The sequence below is a fragment of the Onychostoma macrolepis genome, chromosome 17 (genome assembly GCF_012432095.1).
Source record: "Onychostoma macrolepis isolate SWU-2019 chromosome 17, ASM1243209v1, whole genome shotgun sequence".
Taxonomy (NCBI): Eukaryota; Metazoa; Chordata; class Actinopteri; order Cypriniformes; family Cyprinidae; genus Onychostoma; species Onychostoma macrolepis.
Window position 1 is genome coordinate 13,381,680 of NC_081171.1, and position 27,256 is coordinate 13,408,935.

At 37.8% G+C, this 27,256-nt stretch overlaps 2 protein-coding genes across 5 annotated transcripts in view; both read right to left on the reverse strand.

The window, feature by feature from the left end:
• The window catches only part of wdpcp (WD repeat containing planar cell polarity effector), a 92,647-nt gene extending 92,067 nt beyond the window's left edge, over positions 1 to 580 (reverse strand). The window contains exon 1 of one of the 2 annotated variants that reach the window (XM_058748462.1): positions 461 to 580. The gene's annotated coding sequence lies outside the window, so the exon portion shown is untranslated. The remainder of the gene's footprint in view (positions 1 to 460) is intronic. The other variant, XM_058748463.1, reaches the window with a different exon arrangement.
• Positions 581 to 2,921: 2,341 nt separating this feature from the next.
• peli1b (pellino E3 ubiquitin protein ligase 1b) overlaps positions 2,922 to 27,256 on the reverse strand; it is a 29,663-nt gene continuing 5,328 nt past the window's right edge. For all 3 annotated transcript variants that reach the window (XM_058749218.1, XM_058749219.1, XM_058749220.1), the window contains 6 exons: positions 14,085 to 14,292; positions 10,522 to 10,651; positions 9,772 to 9,873; positions 9,324 to 9,521; positions 8,577 to 8,765; positions 2,922 to 6,329 (listed from right to left, as the gene is read on the reverse strand). In XM_058749218.1, coding sequence (XP_058605201.1) covers positions 5,751 to 6,329; positions 8,577 to 8,765; positions 9,324 to 9,521; positions 9,772 to 9,873; positions 10,522 to 10,651; positions 14,085 to 14,164 — 1,278 coding nt within the window. In that variant the 5' untranslated portion in view covers positions 14,165 to 14,292 and the 3' untranslated portion in view covers positions 2,922 to 5,750. The remainder of the gene's footprint in view (positions 6,330 to 8,576; positions 8,766 to 9,323; positions 9,522 to 9,771; positions 9,874 to 10,521; positions 10,652 to 14,084; positions 14,293 to 27,256) is intronic.

The following is a 27,256-nucleotide window of genomic DNA, read 5'->3' on the forward strand; positions in this document are numbered from 1 at the left end:
GACCTCGAATGCCATGCTGACATGCTGATACACACATTTTGCTTTAGGGGCTCATATACGAAGCAAGACAAACAAATGGAAGTGAAGATGATTAAATAGACTAAGAAAGTGGAAGTGAAACATCTGCTGTCAGATTGCTACTAATCTATTTACAAAGTTTAAATTACCTGCAAATAAATGAGAAAATCGATTTTTTAATTAAGAGTGAGTAACGAGTTACTGTCTTCTTTTTCTTCTTTTCTAAGCACTATAAAGTTTTCTCATTAACCTGAGGTGCTTGGAAAAGCAGAGGCCTGTTTGATTTGGAAAAGCATCCATGCATCCATGTTTGGTTTTGTCTGTGTTGGCTCCTTAAACGAAAGATATTATATAATTGGTGCTGTTTTTAATCTTATTTTACGGGTTGTCTGATAAGTAGCATAATCAAAGGTTTGGTGGGAATTTGGGTTGTTGTACTCACATCTGCGCTGATCCATCACACACTCTGCTGTTGTAGTACTGTATCCCTGAAGGACATCACATGACTTGATTTTGGCTGCTGCCCTCATTCTGCTGACGGAGAGGCCACTTATGTAAGTACAGACCTATCAAAACACACACAAAAAAAGGATCTTTGGTTAGAAACTTAAGCTTAGTTTTGCTGTTCAAGACTTCCTTGACTATGTTCTGATTCGACAGATTATAATGCCAGAAAATCCACCCTCTGATCTGGGGTCAACTGAAATAGACTTCCCTCCCAGCCAAACTATCTTTACAGTTTTAGGATGAGGTATTTGAATTATTGTAGTGACATACAAATCTCTTACTGATTAGTTTAAGCCTCGTTTAGGCTACAAGTTTTTTTCAGGGCTTTCATCAAAACATTAGGAAAACTCTTGTTATGCTGCCTCCCTGTGGCCACCGCTTTCACACACCAAGCCAATAGACCTTTAATTGAATGGTTGAAAGAATTACAATAATCCGCAAAAAAAAAGGGGGGGCCTGGGTCTGTATAGAAGGGGAACATCGTTCCAGCAGTAATTAAATGGTAAATGTATTAAATCTAAAGTATTAAACGTATATATTTTGCTAGAAAGAACACAACAAAAAGTACAGGAAGAAACAAGTAACTTAAGTTAGCTTTGTGAGAATGTATTACCGGTATTTTCACAAAGCTACTTATTCTTCCTGTACATTTCTGTGAAGCAGTATTATACGTGCAGTGTGGTATTGTTCCAACAGTTCAATAAACAAGAGGTTAATGTCGAGTAACTTATATTGCACTATAAGGACAGTTTGTCTGCTTTTGCAGCGCCATCGAAAATCCTTCCACAGGAAAGTGGACTTCAGGAGGAACCCCCTGCTCTCTCCTCACTCACCATCATGGACAGCACTGTGGCTGCAGTGGAGACATTCAGGTTCCTGGGCACCACCATCTCTCAGGACCTGAAGTGGGCCAATCAAAAAAAAAAAAAAAAAGAAATAATAATAAATAAGGCCCAGCAGAGGCTGTATTTCCTTCACCAGCTGAGGAAGTTCAACCTACCACAGGAGCTGCTTAAACAGTTCTACTCTGCCATCATTGAGTCTGTCCCATGTTCATCTATAACTGTTTGGTTTGGTTCAGCTACCAAAACAGAAATCAGAAGACTACAACGGACAGACAGGACTGCTGAGAGAATTATTTGTGCCCCTCTACTCAACCTCCAAAATCTTTACATCTCCAGAGTAAGGAAAAGGGTTAAGAAAATTACTCTGAACCCCTCACACCCGGCCCACTCTCTCTTTGAACTGTTGCCCTCTGACTGGTGCTGCAGAGCACTGAGCACCAAAACAGCCAGAGACAAGCAGTTTTTTCCTCCAGGCCATATCCCACCTGAACAACACATAATAACACACCTCAGGACTGTACATCTGTAAATAACTCATCAAACCTTCATCTGTGAATATCACATATGCACATTCACAATTCTGTCTATGGACATTTTCTTTTTCTCTATATTTGTATTACTATTGTTATTTATAACTTATGGTCTATTCTCTTTATTATTAGTGTTTTCATTACCTTAATTATATGTCTGCACTATGTTTGTACAGTCTGTACAAGCTCCCAACACCAAGACGAATTCCTTGTGTGTGTGTAAACACGCTTGGCAATAAAGCTCTTTCTGATTTCTTATTTTATGATTTCTAAAAATAGCTTGAAGCAGATGACACCGGAAGCCGGGAAAAATGGTGGATACAAAAAAAAAAGTGATTTAAACACTGAACCATCTTGTGCGGTTAACACCACTTGACCAATCAAATTCTTTCCAATTGTATGTTTTTGTTGTTAAATGTTGATATATTAATAAACCAAAATTATTTTTTGATTCCAGGGGCCAGTTGCATAAATTTAGTCACGATGTTAAGACTGCCTTAAGAATTTTGACTAACTAGTGGTTAACCAAGTGGTAATCAGTCTTACATTAGACATCAAATTTAAATTAGACCAATCTATCATTTTATGTAGCCTAACTGAATAAAAAAAAAAAATAGATGGCTAACTTCATAGTCTAAGTAGTTTATGGAACCATCAGCAACTTAAAGAACTGTTTGTTTAAAAATAAATGGGATAAGAGAAAAATATAATAAAAAACAACAACAACAACAAAAACATTAATTGCATGAATTTAGTCATTCAGAGGCCCCTGGTTGAGAACCACTGTTCTCTACATACTATGTTGTTAACCTATTAGCAGTCATGTTCCATCTAAATTAATTTAGTAGAAGAGGGCACTAACCAACAGAACATGTTTGCATGTATCATATCTCATTATTATATATTACTTGAAACATAATCCTTGAAGACAGAAATGAACTAAATGAAAATAAATGTAAGAGCCTGTCTTGGCCTCAGGTACCCATGAGAAGAAAAAAATAAGCACCAAACTCTTTCAACATGCTTTTTAAAATTTTATTTGTTTAAAGTTGGTACAAAATGGTAAACCAGAAGCATTCTCAGCATTTGCCTTTATACATTCTGATTTTTCAGAACACACACTCTCTCTCTCTCACACACACACACACACTGGGATCATGCAGACCGGTTAGACCAAAGTGACAAAAGACATGTCAAAGAACTCAAACAAATAAACAGAAAATGAAAAGGAAAAAAGCCCTTTGCACACGCCGTCTCTACAGAGACAAACGAGCGATGCCCTTAAAAAGTCAAATGTGTCTAACAAATCTAGTGTGTTTGCTTAATACTTGGAAAAAACACACAGGAGGACATGGAGAATTATTTTGCTAATGAAACATCCTCAAGTTACAGGTGAGGAGTTATGTCTGTGGCGTGATTAAGCTTCATAATCGCTCGTAGCACTTTGAGCAGAGTGTGGTTTAGATCTCTCCACACACACAACAGACCAGATCAACTGTCTGGATCTGAAATACTTCATGAACACATGCCCTGGTGGTCAGGATGGAGGAAACTCCCTGAGGTGAAAACTGCACCAGTATGCCATGTCTGGGTGCTGTTCAGAACAGCAGGAACTGAATGATCTCTGGAAGTCAAGCTTGGAATCCTCAGGCAGAGAATCCACTTCACACATAGTCCTGGGATTCTCGAACCTTCAGACTCAATGAATGCTCTCCAGATTCTTACATGTAACACAGTACAGCACATTTAACATTCGCACAGTACATACGACAGCATGTACATGAAATCAAACAGTCAAAAACGTCATTACAATTTCAAATATATTAGCATACTCGTACACATATACATACACATAGAGGTTCGTTCTTTGAGGGACCTAAAATTCACTGAAAAAAAAAAACAAACAAAAAAACAACCAAAAAAAAAAACCCACCTTTCAAACTTTCTTCCACAGAACAAATAACAATGTTCAGAAAAATGTCAAAGCTGCTCTTTTCCATATGTAAGTGGATGGGGAACAACGATTGTAATATGATAGCTTTGTGAGGAATAGACATTTAAGCCATCACATCAATTAAAACATCACCGCCTAATTACACTGTACGGATAGAGAGCAGCTTGGACTGCTATACATATCTCCTTTCATCTTATACGGAATAAGCAGGTCATATGGCTTTTGAAAAACACACACTACTGTTCAAAAGTTTGAGGTCGGTAGGATTTTTAAAAAATGTTTTCAACATCTCTTAAGCTCACAAAAGCTGCATTTGTGTGATTACACTTTCATAGCTTCAATATTGTAAATGTGATTTCTTTCTGTGATGCCTAATCTGCCATTTCAGCAGGCATTACCCCAGTCTTCAGTGTTACATGACCCTCCAGAAATCATTCTAATATGCTGATTTGGTGCTCAGGAAAATTTTTCTTATTGTCACTGTTAAACAGTCGAGTTGTGCTGCTTAATATTTTTGAGGAAATCAAGTTTTTAAAAAAAATAGAAATCTGTTGTAACAAATGCATTTGTCGTCACTTTTGAACAAATTAATGTGTCCTTGCTGAATAAAAGTATTAATTTCTCTAAAAAAAAAAATAATTCTTACTGACCCCAAACTTTGAATAGCATTTTAAGTATTATCTATTTAGTTTTTGCACACGGGGAGTGTCATTCATTTTGGAAAATATTGTTTAATATCCATTTTAAACTTGAGGAGAAAATGACCCTTTCTACTGGAATCAAGGTCCCAGTAGCTGTTAGGTACAAAACTAAATCACATCTCAATTTGCAAATTAAGAGAAACTGACCTATAAAAGAGGTAAAGGATTTTTCCAGAGGTTAGTGCTGCTTTTTACACTATGGATGGAAATTACTTCCCAGTGTCCCCAGAATATCCAAACAAGGGTAGTCATCTACACAGAAAAGGCTCAAACAGAAAACAGGGACCTTACAAAGACACTTAAGCACACAATTTTGCGAACACTCGCTGACAGGGCATGTGGTTTTGGCCTGTGCATAAAGGGAGGTGTTTCTTAGATTCTTAGGCCTCTTGAGCTTTCTGGAGTTCAGCGAGAACATTTCTCTGAGCACACCCTCATTGGTTCACTATTGCAGAGAAGATTTTACTCACAATCATATGTAACCTACAAATATGAGAACAAATGAGGAAAAATCTGAATGCTATAGCGAAGCCTACAAAAGACTCACAATGAGAAAACAAAAAACAGCTACATAGAACTCCCCAAAAACACACCTATAAATTTTTCTCTTTGATAAACATTGATAGTGTATAAATAAAAAACATTAAGTATTTTTTTTTTTAAGTTAGACATATATGGAAAACAGTTATATGGAATCTAAATGTAGTTGCTTTATGAAATGCTGTGAAACATTGAATGAATTGAGTACAGATAGACTCGTCTGTAAGCTCATCATAAACATACATGGATGGTGTATTGCCTCTCTAATGCTGAGTATTACTGTTAGCAAATAAACACTGTACACGTCACCATCCGTAACGGCCACACCCGCCACTTCAAATGATGAGCAGAGCCACCCAATCAGAATGCTCAAATGTGGGTGTGCATGTGCTCTGCAAAGGTCTATTCCTTTTGTAATTTTGTTTTTTTGCTTTTATAATCATTTTATTTGAAAATATATATTTTTGTTTTTCTCTGTATTTGAAAAAGCAGTATAAAGGTCACTTACAAACCAGAAAGTGAAGGGGAAAAAAACAGTCTTGAGAGCGCAGAAAATGTCATTTTTATAAAATCAAATTCTAGGAAAAACAAAGAAATGCCTGACTAATGTTTGTCAAATGGGGTTACTGGGGTAAAAGGTGATAGGCAGGTGTGCTTAGTCCACAGGCCCCTGGAAGATCAGTCTGATGTATCCCTGCTCCCCGCTGAGCTGCTGGGCACAGAAAGGACAGGCGGCATGGAAGGTGTGTGTTCCGTGAGGAAGAGGGATTTGACTCCAATATGCCGCTGTTTTTTCTGAGCACACGTGCCCGCACGGACTGAATGCGTGAGTAGGAGGGGCCGCATCCAGATAAAACCCTGCCTCGCAGCCCAGCCACAGCGGCACGTACGGCCCACGAGCGCGGCACATGGGACATTCCCGCTCACGGCCCTCCCTACCGTCTCGCTCTGCGTCGCGGTTGCCCCAGTTGTGGTAGCCGTGAACGTGACCGCAGTTTAGGTAGACCCAGGGTTGCTTCTCGTCCACGATGTCCTTCCGCCGCATGCTGGGGAAGGCGAGGGTGTTGAAACCCACGGGGCACTGGGGACGAGCAGCGTTCAGCTCTTGCCGGAGCGCCTCCAGGTGTTTGACGGTGGGAGTGCGGGAAAGCCCTTCAGCGGTACGCCACAAGAGAGTCGCTCCGCAGAGATCGATCAGAGAGCCGTCCACTAACTCTTGAGTCTCATTCTCCACCTACAGAGAGAAAGAGAGACCAATGACAAAAAATAGAAGAGTCAATATTCATGCTTTTAACACAAATTATGCATGATAAAATCAAAAAGGCAGATCTTATCAGTAGATGAAAGTTTCCCTGCAGGGGGCAGTAAAGCCCCAACACTCGCTGTACAGTAATGATTCATTCATTATAAAGAGTCAAAAATGACAATAATATAACCATTTACTGCTTAAGACATGTCTTAAGTGAGTATGTAATGCACACAGACATAAATGTGCAAAACGCACACACACCCTATGATTCACGCCTTCACCCTGGAATGATATAATTCATGGTTGCGACATTTCACAGAGCCGCCCTTGATCAGCCTTTAGTTTGACCTTCACCATACTGCATTAGTCTCTCTCTCTCAAAAACACACAGAGCTGTAAGGACACTGTGTGTAAATCACACAGTGTCTGAGCTGTGTTATGTGAAGGTCACTAAGTGCAAGTGCAAATACAACACTGTATTTGAGCCAGCAAGCATTCATGCACAGGGTGTGTGTGTGTGTGTGTGTGTGTGTGTGTGTATGTTGGATCACTGTTTTCTCTGCCCTCAACATTTAAATGTGCCATAAAACATGTTCTGTATACAGTGTTATCTTGAATATCATGTAATATATACAAATGAGCACATAACAGAAATAATAGAAATGACAAAAAAATATATATATACACATTAAATTATAATAGCAATAAAAATATTTGAATTTAACAATCATAATTAATAATATTTAATAATTTAATATTTTTTTAATTGCAATTAAACTGTTGTTTTGTTTAAATATATCCTATACACATAGAATTAATATTAACAATTTCATATTTTACTAGTTTAGGATTGGAAAGAAAAAAGTTAAAATCATTTCTAATAAATTGTTTTATGTCACATGATCCTTCAGAAATAATTCTAATATGCTGATATGGCATTATTTTAACTGTTGAAAACAGTTGTGCTGCCTAATATGTTTTTGAAACCGTGCTACATTTTTCTCAGTATTCTTTGATAAAAAGTTCAAAAGAACAGCATTTATTTGAAATATTTTAACAATGTAAAAATTATTTACTGTCATTTTTGATCAATTTAATCCATTATTGCTCAATAAAAGTGTTAATTTCTTAAAAAGAAAAAACCTTTGCACAGTAATGCATCTATAACTTATATTGGCAATGTAAAAATAAATAAAAAAAATGAATTGCTAGAATCTGCTGCTTTGATAATTGAATGGTAAAATTATATCTAGTGGTGCACACTGGTGGCATGTGTTCAGCACTAAAAGTGCCCACTGACAAAATGTCACGTCCCAGCTTCTGAACTACTTGACTGTTTCATCAGCATCAGGCCAGAGACTAAACAGTTGGGCTTTAACTTGATCTGTTCTGAGCCAGTAAAGCCTAACGTCTCTACAGCATCACAGTCAAGCACTGTTTGCCCAGCACTGAGGCAGCATTAGATCCATGTTTAGCCAGCATTGAGCCATCAGCAGGACTCCTCAGGAGCAGGACATGAACAGAAATCAGGAGCGTGTTTATACTGCCTGTGACAACCCAGATTAATGGGGCGCCTCTGAGCCTCTGGACTGTGAGTGCATGCGTATCAGAAAGAGTGTTTGAGTTGTGCAACAAGAATACATAAGCAGCATAAATGTGGCCAAACACATCACGGGCTCATGCATATCTAGGAGTCTTTACAGGCCTATATTTGTCCAGACACCCACTGAAGATAATGACTTGTTATGAGCACAGGAGGAAAATGTTGAGAGTAGTAGTTCTCATTGGACCTCCTGTCTGACGCACTTAACAGATCAACTCCAGATCATCTTACAGCTTTGTGTTACACCGGACAGGGCAAAGCTGTCTCGCCTGGGCCGTTACTCTGGCAACAGCGTCCCAGAGCAACCGGTCAACGGCACCAGAATGCCCCAACGTCCCATCTTGCAGGGAGCCATATGACTGTTTAACAGAGCTTCAATTTCAGAATCCCATCTGACATTGCATTACAGCTTCCACAAATGCTACTTCATGAACTCTAGCTGATATTTATGGCCTTTTGATTTGAAACAGAGTGTGTGTCTCTAATAGAGCTGGGCGACATGAAGGTATATACCTTGTGGTGGTAGAAATGTGTCATCTAAAGAGACCCACTTTAATTGAATGGATTTTCAAAAAAGTCCTTGTGTTAGAATATGTATATTTATATACGTGTAACATCGGAGAACTGACCATTTTCCCTCGCTGCTGAGCAGAACGTGTCTCTCTCAGGGTGAACACGTTTCCACACACTGAAATCTCTCTCCACACACCAGGTTTGGAGTCCTCTGTGAAACCAAGGCGAGGATGCATTACCAACACGCCATTAGTAGTCAGACCGTCCATCTGTCCATCCGATGTCTTCCACTTTGCTGCTTTCTCCTGTGAGCCAAAAAAATATTAAGCATTTTATTTGAATAATTAAAGGGTTAGTGCACCTGAAAATGAAAACTCATCATTTATTTATGACATTCTAAACCTGAATGACTAAGGTTCTTCTGCTGGAACACAAAAGATATTTTGAAGAACACTGGGAACAAAATTAAACACTGGGAACCAAATACTGGAGCCCACTGATTTCCATTGTATGGAAAAAAGACATCCCTCAAAACATCTTCATGTTTGACAGAAGAAAATAAGTCCAACATGAAGATGAGTAAATATTGACATTTTAAATTTTTGAATGAACTAGCCCTTTAAAAAAAAACACTAAGTTTTTTGATTCAATGAAGTCCTCAGGACTTTGAATAAATGTTGACATCACTATTTTAGGTAGATGATACAACATTCAATTTATTTCTAAAAGAGTAAATCTTTTTGTATTCCAGATCGGTTTTCATTATAGATTTGTTTATGCTTCTCAAAATCTGTGTTAGTTTCTCAGGTCAAATCACCCACTGTCTTTATATAAGATGAAGTTACATGTTCTCGCCATCTCACCCCTAGGAAGATGTTCTTGGAGGAGTCAAATCCGGCAGCATAGATGCGGGCGGTATAAGGGGGCGTTCGCTGACATATGATCCGGCATGCGAAGCGAGATATGGTGCTCTGAACTGACTGAGTGTCAGAGTTGCTCTGACTCCCGGGAACCGTGTCGGTCACCACAAAATCTATAGGACTCTCAGTTGAGCGGCCAATCTGAGATGCAGAAAGAGATGAAAAATCAAACGCTACAGAGAAATTTGTAAGCTTGCATCCCAGTACACAATTATAGAAACAGTGTAAAAAATACAGACTCAAAGTAGATGCTAATGCCACATTGTTTCTGCCTAGTGACAGCATTATTTCAGGCTGACACTTTGAGTAGTGAGATTAATGGACACTTTTGAACACAGTCCAAGAAGAAGTCCTAAAGGACAGCACAGCTGAGTCAGCAGTAAGTTGGTACCTGAAACATGTCTGTATTGCTGTCTTGAGTGTACTCCACCACCACTGTCTGTACGCGGGACAACGTGTAGGAAATACTGTGCTGATCTTTGTTACTTATGGCCTAAGAAAAAAGAAAGAGAGATGTTAAAATAACACGCTGAAGTCAAGGTACATGTGCCCAAGATATCACCACTTAACCACCAACTAAAAATAAAATAAGTTAAAATAAAATTATAAATAATTAAAACACACACACCTAAATCTTACTTCCATAAATAAATGTGGCCTTAAAAAAAAAAAAAAAAAGATTAAATATGCTCAATGTAAATGAGTAAATAATAAGTATAATAATAATTATAATAATAATAATAATAATAATAATAATAATAATAATAATGTTAAATTAATAAATACAATTTAAAAAATTTAATAAAAATATATGTACTATTTCCACACTATTTGCAGATATGGAAAAAAATTCATTTGGCCAGCAAAAGTTTATTGAGCAGCACAATAGAGTCTAACAGACTGTGCAATCAGGCTGAGAGCTGTTTGTGTGTATGTGTGTGTTTGTGAAGGAACCACAGAGAGGTCATTCATGAGCTCAACAGAATCCAGATGTGTGAATGGACACACCCTGTTTCATTACAGCTCAAACCCACCTAGTTTTTGAATTCAAAACTTCCCCAGAACCAAAAACGCCCCTGTAACTGCTGATTCTCTTAAGATAGTCCTGTGTAATGCCTAGGTGGAGGATGTGTGTGTATACCTTGGCAGCCTGTGGAGTGCAGGCTACGTGTACAGTGCTGGGTTTGACGCCATTGGATTTGGGTCTTTTGAAGAGTGCAAACCTGCTCTTCCTTCTGCCGCGGTCCCCGTTGGGTAGAGAGCCATTATACCTGCAGAAAGAGAGTGAGAAATTCAACTGAAAACACCTGCAGTCGACACTTACTCCACCACCAATTCAGCTGCAGGCAACAGGTGGTGAAAACAACAGCCAGAAATGCTTACAAAAGCACAAACTAACAAAGCCTGCATGGTAGATATTTGATCCAATGCTTTTCTTAGGAAAAGCAGACAGTCATTTAGGTTGTTATCTGGAACCAAAACCTAACCTAAGCCAAAGTCCACACAAAACCATTCCAGAATCACAAAGTTCATGATCAACTCTTCATAACATATTTCGGTGAGATGACATACTGAACCTGACACAACAAACCCAATGGCAAGTTTCTACAGTTAAAAACCTGATAAGTTGTAACATCATCATGTTTTGTCATGGAGCCTTATATGAACAGGGCAATCAAGTGCAGGTGGTCAGTATCCACAGAGACAGGATTACCACAACGAGCAGGGTTAGTAATCACATCACTTGAAATTTGGCATTCCCACATTCATATGGCCTGAAAGTCAATACAAATCTGATTTATGAAAATGTCTCTATCTGGATAATTAGGTCGTATTTCAAGTAGTTACTTTTGTAATTGAGGATGTGACATGTAACATCAGACACAAAGTGCAGTATTGTCCACAACTGACTGAATTCACTCAATGCACACGTGGCATTCACTACTGTATGTACTGAACAGTGAACAAGCAGCTTGGGACACATTATTCGTGAAAATGCATATTTTTATTTGTAATGATGTACAACTGACTCAAAAGTTTGGGATCTTTCAGATTTTTTTATATTTTTGAAAGATGTTTCTTATGCTTACCAAGATTTGATTTAAAAAAATGATAAATAAAAAATATGCGCACCAGGGCCATCCCCTTCAATTTGCCATCCTTTTGTTCCACAATGTCATCATACTGTCTCATGTTGTAATGCTGTTCATTATCATTATTTAAAGAACCAATGAACATTCACCAGATCTCAACGAAAGGATTTGATATTATCACTTACAAAATGGCTGTGTGAACATTTAGTACTAAAGATTAAAGCAGCATTTGAAAAACAAATCTGATTTGTGAGCAGCGTGAAGCCTGTGTACCCTACATAAACACTGAACACTACACCTGGTATGTCTTGTGGTTTCCTCTGTGGAGGTTTCCTCCTCCCTCCACCCAGTTACTCACTACCCAAGTGTTCTTCACAGACACAGTGGCTGCAATTTAGTTGTGTAGTTAAATTTGTGTAGTTCAATGTAGTTCAACATTTTGCATTTGGGATCATGTGGGTTTGGACTTTAGATGCTCAGCAATGGACTTTATTAAATCTCTGATTGATTTAACATGAGTTCGCTGAAGGCATGCATTGACGCTGTTGAGTGCATTCTCAACATATTTTGGCAAACCCACATTATTGCAATGTACTCCATAAACAAGCTGAGCAATTGTGCTTGTTTCTCTTAGGGCTTACCTTATAAAACTGTACTCTCTTTTATATGGAAATCAGATAAATGCAATTAAGACATCTGGGGTTTCCCACCAGGTGACATCTTCAGCTTGAGCAAGTCTAAAAAAGCCTAAGATCCCTTACGGCAGAGACTTTCTATGATGATCTCAAGAACTGATGTATGGGGGAAAAACAGCGCTAATGAACTGAGTCAGCACAGAGTGGGAATTTCATGGACATGATGTATGTGCACACACGAGAAACCGAGTAGGGTATTTCCGTAGCAGCGTTTTCTCATTTACGACCGCATTCCTTCAGAAAACACTCCGGGAACGGCAGATATAGGGAGGGAAACCCCCCCGGAGAGGTGTAGATGAAGGAAGTCTTTCAGTGTCAGCTGTTGCTGGGAGGAGAGAGTGAAAAGCAGAGGGAAAGCAAGGTGATGGAGGAAAATGAGCCATCTCATCAGGAGACTGACTCATGGAGCAGTGTGTGTGTGGTCATATGTAGGTTATAAGCTCAAGAGAGCTCTGTCAGAGCTCGAAGCTCAGCAACCAAACTTACGTAACGCAAATATAATTTCCAAAATATTCAAGAGAATTAATGTCTCTACAAAGATGAAAAACAGAACTAAACATCCACACAAGTACAGCTAAACTATTTAGGATTATGATTTTTCTTATAAAAATTGTGATTAAAAAAAAAACAACAACTAATGTTTCCTGAGCTTGTTTGTAGGGCTGCACAATGTGACCAAAATGTTGTGATTATATATCAAAATGGCAATAAAATGGCTATAAATATTACTTAATTTTGTTATTAATGAGTAATTATATTATTGTTATTATTATATTACTTATATCTATCTCTATCTCAATCTCATATATATATATACACATATACACACACATATATATATGCTAAATATTAAACTAATAAAAGGTAGATATATTTTTTTTATAAAATAAAAAGTAATTTCATTTTTATTTAATTTTTTTAATTACAACACTAATATTTAAGAGAATCTCCATTCCTTCATTTTCAAATGCAAAACAACCAAACTTATTTACTATTAAACTTTCAAAAATGAAGTCCATATGGAGCTGCAGTTACTGTAAACTGAGCCTCTGCAAAACAGGGTTTGTTCTTAAACATGTTTAAATTTGTTTGTTTGTTTGTTTGTGTTTAACGTCATTCCAGCTTCTGTGGCTATTTTCACATTGAGAAATATTATGGCTAAATTATTTCATGTTTTTATCATTTAGTTTTGCTAAAAACTCCACAACTGTATTTGGCTCAACTAAAAAAAATCTCTTCAAAAGTGTTAAAGTTTTCTTAAAGAGTTAAAACCAGCACAATCTAATAAAAATATGCTTAATGAATAAAGGGATTTAAACATGTTTAAGAACACAGTACATATATTTAATTAAATCACAGCTTATGCGATTTGATAAGTCATATTGAGATTTTGGTTTTATTTCACAAGGTAGCTGAAACCGCAGTTTAGCAGTAACATAACACTTAAATCAGCCGTAACCCAACACAATAATGGAGGTGAGACCTCTATGCACTTCAGGAATCTAATCCAATCCATGACCCCTGAGAACATCTAATCAAAGAAGTTAATACACAAAAAGCTCTTTTAGACGCCAGTGAATCATGTGATGATATAGCGCAGGAAATCACATAGAAGTCTGTTCTGCAAATAAAAGTCAATGAAGTGCATTATGATACTCCAACACCACGTTGAAGCCCACTTTGTTTTCTAACTGAGGGCTTCATTGTTCTCGTAAACATGCATCACCCTCACATTTTGCCCACAATGATGTTACTAACAACAACAGAAACATACAAAACCTTCACGGCATCTGACTCTATTTTCAGAAACACAAACACTCACATGCCAAGTTGTCACTGAGCATTACAAACTATTAACTCCGGCACGGCAGATGCCGCTTCCTGCTGATATAGGGTCAAAGGCCAGAAGGTCTTACCCAAGCACAATGAGTTCTCCATATTTGACTGGCACTTTGGTTGACGACGTGGAGATGTTTTCCTGGTCGGGGGAGAACATGGATGCAGTGTGTGTGGGGGGGAGGGGGGTTCTTCCCGCTCCCAGTGTGAACGCAACACAACCACACACACTCAGCTCTCAGCTCTGTCTCCTCTTCATCACCATCATCATCCTCATCATCACTGCAACTGAGGAAAAACAGAGAAAGAATACTTGTAAGAAAACTGTAAAATGGCTATTTCAGTTATGCTTTACGCTTTAAAATTTCACCAGGTACCACTTGAAGTGCTTTAGTGATGTTAAGTGGCCTATATTCCACAGTCTTGACCACACGCTTCATAGTAACCTGACTAAGAGTACAGTCTGCACTCTCAGACATGAGATTAAAGTTGCTAACAAGATCTAAAGGGCAAATAAAGACCGACCCAAACACTCAGGCAGACACAAACCCATGCAGCTTAACACCTAGAAAACCAGCCAAAATATCCAAAGAATCGCTGTTAAACACACCTAAACAAATGATCTTGCACAATTACCTCTTCTACACAGAAAACGCATATTGTTTCATGTCAAACCTGGTCAAATTTTCATATTACACCATGTATGGAGGTATAATAATTTGGTAATAGTTATGGGAGGAGGTCTATCGGTTATTAAGAGACGTGCAAAATTTTTACCACAGTATTGCATCTCTCCAATTGTGCAAACAATGGTTCTTACTTATTTAGACTACTGTCCAGTGGTATGGTTGAGTGCATTAAGCAAAGACTTAGAAAAATTACAGTTAGTCCAGAATAGAGCTGCACAACTAATTCTGAACTGTAATAGAAGGGTTAATATTATGAGAATGCACAAAATTCTAGGTTGGCTACTGGTGAAGGATAGGGCAATTGTTTCTCTGCTTTGTTTTATAAGAAACATTTCAGTATCGAGAGTTCCAAGTGTATTGTACTGTCAACTTCTGTATAGTAGTGCTTAGTCATAATTTTAACACCAGGCATGCATCAAAAGGATATTTTTTGCTTCCTGTTTAAAAAACGAATGCAAAGCAACAGACTGTAATGTATAGAGGAATGAAAATATGGAATGAATTGCCATCGGACATTACATGTTTTTTAATAAGTAAAATGAGGTTTAAAAAATCGTTAAAGAAATATTTAATGGTACAATACTCAGTAAATTGTTGATCTTGATGTTCTGAATGAATTTTGGGTTTTATTGTATTGGTTTTTTATTGCTATGGATTAATGTAATTTAGTTTTTTTACTTGTTGGACCCCAGGAAGAATAGCCACTACCTTGGTAGTGGCTAATGGGGATCCAAATAAACAAAATAAAAAATAAAAATAATTCGCTCAACAGGAGAGTCGAGTCATGATTATCATGACCCTCACTCTAAACCATGATTTGACAGCTTTGTCCCTGAAAATTCAGAATGGTATTTCCTGCCAGGCACTGCTGACCATGTGAGGTCAGTGGAACTGGTGTCAGGAAAGGCAGTACAGCAACTGAAACCGACAGTGTATGCGTGTGTTACTGAGGGAGGTTCCATCCGATCAGTGATGTGATGTTCTGAAATCTGGAACAGATATACATCTCATCCTGTCAGTGACTCAAAGTCAACATGAAATTTAGTCAAAAAAAATTCAAAATTAAATAAAAGTTAAAGTAATGATTAAACCATACAAAAATAACTATAAATACAAAAAAATAGTTATTTAAAAACAAAATTATTAAAAAATAAATAAATTTATAAACGATAAAATAAAAACAATTATAAAACGTAAAATAAAAATTAAATGGAGAACTGAACATGATTTTATAAATTAAGAGTTGATTGGTAGGTGAAAAGGGTTACATACTACCATGAAGCCAGAACACATGCGAATTTGGCTACTGATGAACTATCTATTAGCCTGCACAACCTAAGTGGTGTCAGCAGAAAATGAAAGCCATTTCAGAGGAAGCTATTATAAAGCAAGTTCAGGATTACAAACTGTACAAACAAACTTCTTTATTTGGAAAAACAAGCACTCAGGCCGTGTATTAAGTAAAATGTTTCTAGGGCTGGGCAATTTTTCAGATTTTAATCGATTAATTCGACTTTAATGTTTTGCCACGATTTTATTTTTTGGGAATCAAGGTATCACGATTTTGAATAGAAATATTACCAAATATTAGAATTAGACACTTTGACAATATGCCAATGATCATATAACAGAGAAAAGAAAGATCCAACCGCATGTCAGGGCACATGTTTAACTGCTCACGTGTGACACGCTCATATCGCTAGGCACCATTCACACAGAATGCGTTTTTGTGTTGACAAAGATGCGACACCGGCAGTGGAATAGGAAAAAAATAGAAAGACGACGGGAGTTGAACTTCTTTTAACTTGAGCTCCGTGTTTTTAGAATGCCGTTTCATGCATGAGATGCTCCAAGAGATGCGAGCGCAACAGTCAAACATAGAAAAATTTACATAGAAAAACAATGGAAAATCAGCGCAATCATAAAAAAAAAACTGCATCGATCCAATACTCAGTATCGGCTCCAATACTGGCATTTTCTGCCGGATTGGATATCGGTCAGACAAAACCAATCCAAATCCGATATTGTGCGTATACTATTGTGTTATTGTTAAGCCCCAAGAAAGCACAAAAACATTATAAAGCACCATAAACTCAAAGTCCAAGAGTTCTGAAGCCTTTCCATAGTTTAATGTGAGGTACAGATGAATATTTAAGTCATTAAATTCAAGTTCAAGTAAACTCTTCTCTCCGCTGCGGCTGTCTGTCATCCTCCATGCAGCATTCAAACTGTGTCATGTTCAGTTATGACAGTCAAGACGATGAAACTCTCTTCAAGAGCACACAGTAACTGAAATTTAAAACTGTTAAAAGAAAAGGCTCAAACTATCGCACAGATTTAATAAACTACGCATCAATATCTCTGTCCTTTGTGCTTTGAACTTGCATCCAGGGTTTGAAATGAACACCCGCTAACCTGCCAAATGCGGATAAAAATCAGCTGTGCCACGTAACTTCGTCAAATCACTAGTCAATTTGGCAGGTTACTTTTCGTAAGTTATGTTCACTCATTCATTTCTTGGGGATGTTCATGCAAGCCAAATCTGCGCAGGTTTAGCGCAAATACTGAACTCGTGAGACATCATGACATTATCGAGTATATTGCAAAAACCAAACAAAACACACCTACGGAGTAGTGTTGCACGATACACCGGTACTACGGTAGTATCACGATACTAAAGCTTAAAAATACCCGTGGTGCCATTGCATTTTTTAAACGGTAGTATTGTCCATACGGTAGTACCATAAGATGTGTTGTATGCACGACAGGAACACGGTTTAAAACGTTCATTTGAACATGCATGCCAGCAGAAACATTACAAGCTGATTGCCAAATGTCTCTCTGTTGTGCTCTGTGTAGTATAGTCTGTGTATACGCGTTATATGGTATTGAGTGTTTCCCGATGCTTCAGTTCAGTTTGCAATGAGAAGTTGCACTTGCACGTCAGAAGAAAGGGTCTGATTCAGATCGTCTGATGTCAATTTAAAAAACAACATTATTCAACATCATAATATCTTACAAGATAGTATTCTCGCAGTTTTATTCATTTGACCACTTCTAGAACAGGTGTAGGCTAATAGTCAGTTTCTGGAAGCGTCTTTGCGATCACGAATGCAATTCCATGCCGTTTTTGTTTCGTTTCTGTGTTCGAATCCAAATCCGCATTGGCTTGGGCAAATCACTGATTCACTAAGCTAGTGTTTCTCAACTGGTGGGTCGCGACCCAAAAGTGGGTCGTGGAGTGTACGGCCAAAGAAACGACATCAACTACAAAAAACGTAATTCTTAATGTTTTTCTGATGCGAGACTTATTTTAAAAGACGTGCATGAAAGCCGTTGACACTTCTGTCAGATGCAGTTTAAGTAAAGAGTGGCTGAGAAAAACGCACTGTCCCGATTCAGTAGGCTAGCTGCAGTCAGATGAGATGTTGACAGGCTTAATGTCAGTGTCATTATTCTGTCGTTATTTTCTTAACATGAAATAAAAAGTCTCTCACCTCAGAAAAACAAACTATCCAGTCTTGTCAGACGTTATACTGTGCTCGTAGCGCGCACTCTTATATAGAATGCGGCGCCGCGCTGTATATCAATTCACTAAAGCGCAAAAACTACAAACATGCAACGCGTGAAATATAACTGGTACTGCCTGTGTTAGCTGAGAAGGATTTGCATGAAGGTATGATATTCATTCTATTCAGGAGCAGTTTCCACGTTTCATTAACAGTCCATGTTAGTATTGTATATTCACCATGGTAACTGTTGTTTCCATAACCCAAAAATACAATGTTATTTTCACTTTATGTTATTTTGTGTATGTTTAAATGACTGTGGTGGCTCAAATCAACTTAATTGTATTAACAAAAAGGGCCTGCTATTTAATAGCCTTAACTTATAGGCTGTTTATTCAGTATTAATCATTCTTAACTTAATTTTTGTGAAATAAATTGGCTGTGTTTTTTTTTTAACATTACATTACAAGCTCTACAAAATCATTCAAAATATGATCAGGAACGTGAAATTAATTACATGGGTTCATGGTTTTTCCATGTTGGCTTTAATGCCGCCAACTTGTATACAAGAGCTCTGTCTCTTCATGTCCATCTTCTCATTCTTTGTCCCTAAACAGCGAATCCCCCGCCAGCTACTCTGGGGATTCACACCCTCTTTCATCCCTCCATCCAGACAGTCGTCTTTATTCACACCTCCCTCCTGCCTCCCATAGACATATATAGACCGCTCCAGGCACGTAGATTCAGCCACCATCTTGGAACGGTCCACTTGATGTCATTCACCATACTGTAGGTTCGCAGACCATTGGTTGTGCAGGATTGTGGCATCTTTCGAATATTCAGTGATTACTATGGTGAATGACGTCAAGTTGACCGCTACAATATGGTGGACAGCTTACGTATAGCGGCCCATAGAAACAGTCGCTAATGAGGAATCTACGTATATATATCTCTGCTGCCTCCCACAGCGATCCCTGTCCAACATAACAGACTGTTGCTACGGGCTTAAACTGCTGTACTTCTGAGTCACTTTAAGGATGTAGTGGAGAATGTGGCCATACAGTCCCTCTATTATACCTTAACAAGGGTTACGAGTGTTAATAGGCCACATGCATAAACTGCACTCATAAATTCCTCACAGCCATACAAAATCAACACCAGCCCCATACACACAATCCTGAAAACACCATCAAAGCAAGTGGACTAAATGACATCCACAGCACATGAAGTGCTAACAGGTGTTAGCCTGAGCTGTTAACTTCTCATATAACTGCATGGGCAAAAAGACCTTTAGGACAATTAAGCAGCCATTCACACAAAACATTTTTTTTTTATTTCAGTACAAGGCTTTTTCATTGTTCTTCTATGTAAATATGCACTAGATGGACGTGTTTGACCATTATGCTTTCATCTAGTATCTAGAGTCTCACACATGACACAGCTTACAAAAAAAATGTGCCTTAAGTTGAAAGTAGCTCTGGGGTCAGTTGCATAAACGTAGTCACCATGTTAAGACTGTGTCTTAAGAACTAGTTTGACCAACTAGCAGTTGCCAAGGTGTAATCAGTCTTACTTTTCCAATACAAATAAGACCAATCTACCTTTTCATAACTGAATTAAAAAAGTTATGACCAATCTTGAAGAAAAAAAAAGAAAAAAATAGGTGACTAACTTTTTAAGACTAGTCTAAACAGTTTAAATATCGTGCCTCACGACATAGAAATTAGGACTACAGCAGCCACTTGACTAAAAAAGGTTTCAGTGTGCACAATTTCTAACTTTATTATGAGTATGCAAATCATCTAATCTTAAAACACTTTTGGAAAAAAAAGAAAGAAAAAAAAAAGGCTGGCTGGAGAGAAAAGAAGTTTAAATAGTAATCTGCATCTCTTACTAACAAGTGACCACAGAACAGGAAGTCAGTGCTGATGTTAGAGAGGAAAAGAAAGAGGTGTTTTAAGTGGCAACACTATTCACAACCCTTCCTACACCACAGAACAAGTCCATTTGTCACACTATTGTACCATGAAGTATAACAACAGCAGTTCTTCCTGTTCTTAGAAATCACACAGTTTACACACGACCCTCATACTAAAACAGAGAGAGAGGGTGAGAGAGTGTGAATAAGAGATTGGAAAGTGAGAAAGCAAAAGAGTCAAAAGGAAATTAAAAACTTAAAAGGTGCTTTACGCCACACCATCTTACAAAAGTACAGAAAAAGTACACTTCAGACAAGAGTGTTATGTAATTTTGAACCGCAAGTAAACCTTTTTAAAAAAAGAGAGTATGAACCCGTATCAGTGGTTGATTGTATGTGACAGTGTATGTTGTTGGTTAGCATCAGGCCTGAAAATCTGGTAATATAAAAACAGGACAAACCAGCTCACTATATTTACACAGCAAAACACACTCGATGACATCCTTTATTACCATTTTACACAACAGGTAATTAATTCTAAAACCATTCAAATAATTTGGAGTATAATGCAAAGTTGGAGAGAGAAAACAAAAGGAAACAGAAAGACATAATGAAAGGAAAAATAGTCTTTTAGAAGGTCATCAGATTTATGGATCACTCGAGCATGCATATTTCTTAGATATTTCACCATCTCTTAGTTTCATACACAAAACCACCTCACATAGTCGTTAAAATAACCAACAATCTCTCTATATCTGCACATCTCATCTCGCCACAGAAGAGTTTCTATTTCATGAAACCCAAGTGAAACGGTTAAATAAAGGTTCACATGGTTATAGTTTTACTTCTACAAAGCTAAATAACCCTGCTGCACATGTATACACACACACAGAGTAACTAGCTCAGAGAGCTATTTTACAGTCTGCAACTGGACCAAAATACAGTACAGCACAGATGCACACCCTGTTTCACACACACCCCTGCTGTTTTTGTCCTGATTTGTCTCGCACTCCCTCTCTGTATAATGACCTGAAAAATAACCCGACCCCATGAGGAGAGAGACAGACTTAGAGTTAAGCCTGAACAGGAATGAGACATGCAAACTCAACAAGCAGGGGAGGAAAAAAAAAAAACTAAAAGTCACCCACAAAACTAGGACTGTTTCAGAGTTGAGATGTCAACCATGGCTCAAGCCCACGGCTTTAACAAATCAAAAATACTGAATATAGTTCAGCTTTTGTTTCAGTGCTGGTGAGAAGTGCAGAGCCAGCTCATAATAAATCTTCAGTGCACACAGAGATGCATTACTATGGCTCAGGTTGGGCTTAAGGCCCAGTAACCACGGCAGCTTGGCTTCCTCTAACATGGACTCTTCAGATTAGTGTGCTGGGATATTAGCTGAATTCAGTTGGCACCTGATGCAATTTAACGCATGCTTCACTTATTAAAACTGCTCGCACTTAACTCAAAGTATTAAACTTTATAGTGTGTTATTTTAGCATTTATTATGATTTTTATATATTTTTTTAGTTTTTTTTATTCATTTTCATGTGATTGTTATTTTTATTAGTTTTTGTTTAATTTCTATTTTTATGTCGGTTTTAGTCATTTTAGTATTTCAACTTCAATTTATATTTTACTTCATTTCAGCTTTACTTCAATTTTTTTAAACATATTAGTTTTAGTTAACAATAACTCATCCTGCATCCTCTAGTCATGTGGCTCAAACTATTTTACAACTAAAGGCTGATTTATACTTTTGCGTCAGACATTGGCCGTAGGCTGTGCGTCGGTTTTCATTTATACTTCTGCGTCGCCGTGCAGTACACATGCAAGCCGCTAGCCTTCAGTGTCCACGGCATGCTGCTTGTGTAACCCGCAGTACCATGGCAAAAGCTGAAGAAGCAGCAGCTTGTAGGAGAAGCATCAGCCATGACGTCGGCAAATAAATATCAAAGAACATAATTTACTTAAAACTACAAAAAAAAAAAAAAAAAGAGATGCCAACGGAACCGGAGAATATGGCATTTAATCTCCACAAGGACTTGTACCACGGCAGAACAACTGTCTGTCATGGACAACAGTGATGTAATGCTACGTTTTATAATAAATAAGACACTTGTTCTTTGCTTTGTTTTATTTTTAATAAGATGTAGTAACATTAAAATATATTAAAGTGCGAAAAACACACAGAAAACTCAAATACAGGGAGGGGTACTGGCAGACCAATCACAGCGCTTGCGGTCCGCGTAGATTTGACGTGCTGTGACAATTTTGGAGAGCGTCGTGGTTTTCTCTCACTCCAAAAGCGCGCCACCACCGCTCCATCACAAGTACAATTCATGCCAACGACCCGTAATATAACGGCATATTTAGCAAGAATTCACATGTAGAGAAGGATCATTAAAATCAGAAAGAATGTGCAGGCTATGATGACGGCACTGGACATGAGCGGGAAGTTATAGCTATTTCTCAAGGAATTTGTTTGTTCCTTCAAGATACTGAATATTTTCAGCTGAAAGCATGATTTAAACAAGTACTACAACACTTATTCACATGCAACCGCTCTCTCAATAATGCATTCAAACAAATGTAATCTTACAGTGCTACTTCATCTGATTCCAAGTTCGAATGAGCAGAAATCTGTAAGAAATGCATCGATCCGTAGGTAAAATCAAGCTTAGAGTCAACGTCTGATTTTACTGTATTAAAAAGAGCACAATAAACCCATCAATATCAAACAATTAGCAAATAAGTCACTTCCAAACACTTTAAACATAAATTTCCCATATGCCAAAACCACCAAAAACTCAGATTCAAAAACAGCTCTTGGGGGAAAAAAAGTTTCCACCTCTGCGATTAAAATGAGAATTTTAAGACTTCGGCTGAATCATTAACGCAGGTTCTAGCATCACTTTGCTGTCAGGGGAGGTCTGAATTATAGCCCAACAGTGAGGAAAACTCCTTTCATGAGTGGGTAGAATGTGGAAGCTTAAACCATCCCCACCGAGAAATTAGGGAGACGTATCGGTGGCATCTGTGGTCTAAAATAGATCCAAAAGTAGAGAAGGAAGCTGAAATGAGAAGTTAGGGACCAGAAGGGAGGAACACATCTGCATCCAGCATGGGCATCTGGTCTGTGGGATACAGTACACGAGCACCACATGTGGGTGATGGGAGTTTGAAGTTGAGCATGTTGGGTGTGCAGCTGCTTCACAACAGAGGGAGCAGAAGAGCGATACGCACCCGCTGAACACCCGTATGCATGGCCAACCACAGACGAATTAAAGCTGTCTGGGTTTGTACATAGTGTCAAAGGAAACTTCCAGTCTTTGTGACATTTTAAGCTTTTTTTTTAAAGCTCAGGAAAGGATAACTGCAAACTGTTCTGAATAAATAAAATTCAGTACTGTTAAAATTTTTAACAGTTTTGCCAGCAGACACGCCCCCAGTGTTTGAGAGCAGAGAATACCGCTTATTTTTTTTTAATTTTCATACCTTATTTACTTGGCTTTTTTTTTTAGCATTCAAATTTGGCTGGGTGGTTAATAACACATTTTTCTGTAGTGTGACAAACTCAGAACACGGATTTAATATTGACTTTACACGGACTTTAAGATTACGATGCTTTTGGGAAACGCAACCCTGATCATCACTCTTTTGTGTGTTAAAATCAACCTGCTAATTATAGACAACTTAATTTTAATGAAAAATAAATGAAAAAATATATAATCATAATCTATGACAAAAATACTATTACAAAACTAGGTTAGTGGATAATTTAGCAGTTACTCTAGAAAAATCATGGGTGCAAAATAATTTTATAAAATCTAAACATTTAGTGAAACAACTATTTAGTGGGAACAAATAAATGATAATAAGTGTAGGACTAAATCTGGAAAAATGTAACATTGCTGTTTGTATTGTTGTAAAATAGCCTACATTCATGAAAACAAAATATTTATATTCCTACATATAAATATATACTATAAAATTAAAAAGACATTTCTTTTAAATGTGTAGCACAGTAATGAAGCCAGCAACATATGATAGATAGGACAGAACAAGAAAGACTATTAATAATCTGCAAATATAGTGCACAAAAACTTTACGGTGCTTTATAATGTTTTGTGCCTTTCGTGGGGCTTAACAATAACACAAAATAGTATACGCACAATATCGGATTTGGATCGGTCTGTCTGACCAATACCTGATCCGGCAGACAATTCCAGTATCGGAGCCGATACCGAATCGATGCATCCTTACATACAGTATGTAAAAAATGGATATTCATTTTGAGATTTGCTAAAGCTTATATTTAACAGTTTTAACTGAATGTCAGACAATGCAAAGATTTCTGAAAAAAAAAATTACAGAAAATGCACATCATTAATATTATAACATGGACAGCTCCAGTTCTTGATTATGATCAGCTGAGTAGTGTTCAAAGCAGTTTTAACATAGGTATGTAGGTCTTGGAACACTCCAAATTTAAACAAACTGAACAATTCTATTAATCATTTTACAAGTAACTACAAAGGATCCTAATGAACACATTGCAAAAACATTCCACCACTAATGAGAAACTGGACTGCACATGTGGTCAATCACAGTAAATCTGCTGAAAGGAAGCAGGTGACCTCCACCTGGGCGGAAACACCAGACCTTACCACATCACCACTTTCCCACCATTTAATACTGAAAACTATTCAAATAAAAATAAAACCGTTGATGAAGAAAGTTTACAGCATCACAATGATGAATTTGAGCTTAAGATGAAAGCACAGATGGTGAAGAAGAGATATGGTGGTGAGATGAATCAGATATCCAGGAGCCTGCACACACACATGCACAAAAATCACCATAGGCATTGATGTGCTAAACAAAGCATCTTGCAGGGATAGTTCACCCAAAAAATTAAAATTCTGTCAGCATTCACACACCCTCATGCATTCCAAACCTGTATGACTTATTTTCTTCTGCAAAACACAAAAGACATCATTTTGAAGAATGTAGGTACAGAAACAATTTTGGTTACCAGTGACAAAGAAGAAGAAAAAAAAACTGACGGATTTCTCAAAATATCTTCTTTTATGTTCCACAGAAGGAAAGTCATAAAGGTTTGAAGTGACATAAGGATAAGAACGTAACGACAGAATTTGAGTTTAGGTAAATTATGCCTTTAAATACCATGCAGACACGTACGCACTGACAAAGAGTGACCTAAAGTCACCCTTTAGACTTGCTGAAAAACAAGAATCAAAGCTTAAGAAAAAAAATTCAGCTAGGAACAACAGGCCTTTGAAGCAGCAAGAGAAACATCAAACATTTCCTACATGCTGCTGTGAAATGTTTAAAACCAGAGTTTTATTCTAGGGCAAGGGACAACTGCCGACCCTATATAAACACTTTGGAAATGCAAGTGGGCGCCTTTTCTTTGTAATGTGGTCCTTTTGCAGATCATGCAGCACTGAACACAGAATCATATTGGGTTTTGTGCAAATCAAAGAATTTAGACTGAAAACACAAAATATTAAACCACTGTGCTACTTCTCAACCGATACAGTAAGCCGCATGCAACAAGTGTCTTTTATTGGCGCCAGGTTACAAAGAGGATGTTGAGAAAGACGAAGAGATGAAAGATTACAGTAGAAGTTATCAGCTTGGGAACAAAGTCTGTGGTCTGTGGCTAATCGAAACAAACAAACCTTGATGTCTGAGAAAGTGACAATCAATGAGTCTGAACTAGCCAATCAACTGTCAGTGTTTAAAAAAATGTTTCTAAACTGTGAAAACAGAATTAACCCGACCATATTCATTTACTAACACACGCTCCATGAGGCTGGTTAATCTCCAGAGTACCGTTTGGATCACTCACACACACACACACACACACACTACCTCACCATGGTCATTCACCCAGCACTGAGCTAGCAGGCTAATTGGCTTTAGGCTTTCTTTGAGCAACAAAGAGCGCATGGAATCTGACTTAAACCCCGTTTATAAAGTCTCAGCTTGGTCTGTGTGTTTGCTTAACAGAGGATCAACAAAAAACAAGCGCTCCGCTTCAAGCTTAACAACAAACAAACTGAGTGCAAAATGTGCAAGCGGCGTCCCAGAGGTCAGGTGACATGATTAAGTCTGCCAGCGAGAATACGACCACAGTTTCACCAGCCAGCTCTCGAAGATTTCTTTGAATGTGTGTTTCGATTTAATTTGTGAGGTGTGGAAAAGGAGGAGTGTGCATTAACACACACCCACCCCTCCATCTGGTACCGATTACACCACAAAGGAAGAGACCTCTGCAATGCCCCACCCTCCCATGCGCACACAGGAACACATGTATGCACAGTGAGGCAAAACGGAGTGTCCTTTAGTACTAAATTGTTCCACAAGAGCAGTTTAGATGGCTCTCAGGCTTCTCATGTACTGACTGAAAGTAACTTATCAATAGACATCATTTATATTGAACATTTGACAGACTGACTCACAAAAAATTCCTCCAAAGAAAATGAAATACAATGCAGTTGTGAAAGGCAATTCTGTATAGCTACATTTCATTACAAGTCAAAACTTTTGATCTTATGACACAACAACAGTTTGGGATCATGATGATCACACAAACTGTCATTAAAAGATGCAAAATGATGACTCTGTTAATGCCTCCTACTAAAAGACGTCAAATCGGGGTCAGGTGAACTGGAAACAACCTAATTACACAGTGCTTTCTTAAAGGGACAGTTCACTCAAAAATGAAAATGTCATTTTCTCTTACTCATATAGTTTCAAACCTGTTTGACCTTTTCTTTTCTTCTATTTCTGTAACACAAAAGAAGATATTTTGAAGGGAACCTAACAACATTGAAGCCGATTGCACTATACTGACAAAAACGTTTCTCATTTCTCAAAATATCTTCTTTTATGTTCCACAGAAGAAAGTCAGTCATGCAGTTTTGGGACAAAATGAGGCCGAATAAATAACAATTTTCATTTTTGGATGGACCATCACTTTAATTGTTGGGTTATTCGAACGACAAGTCAACTACTCTTCCATCACTTTTCCTATGTAAATATGCGCTTGACGGATGTCTTTGATCACAGTGCTTGCACCTTGCGTCTTTTGCAGTGACTTGCAC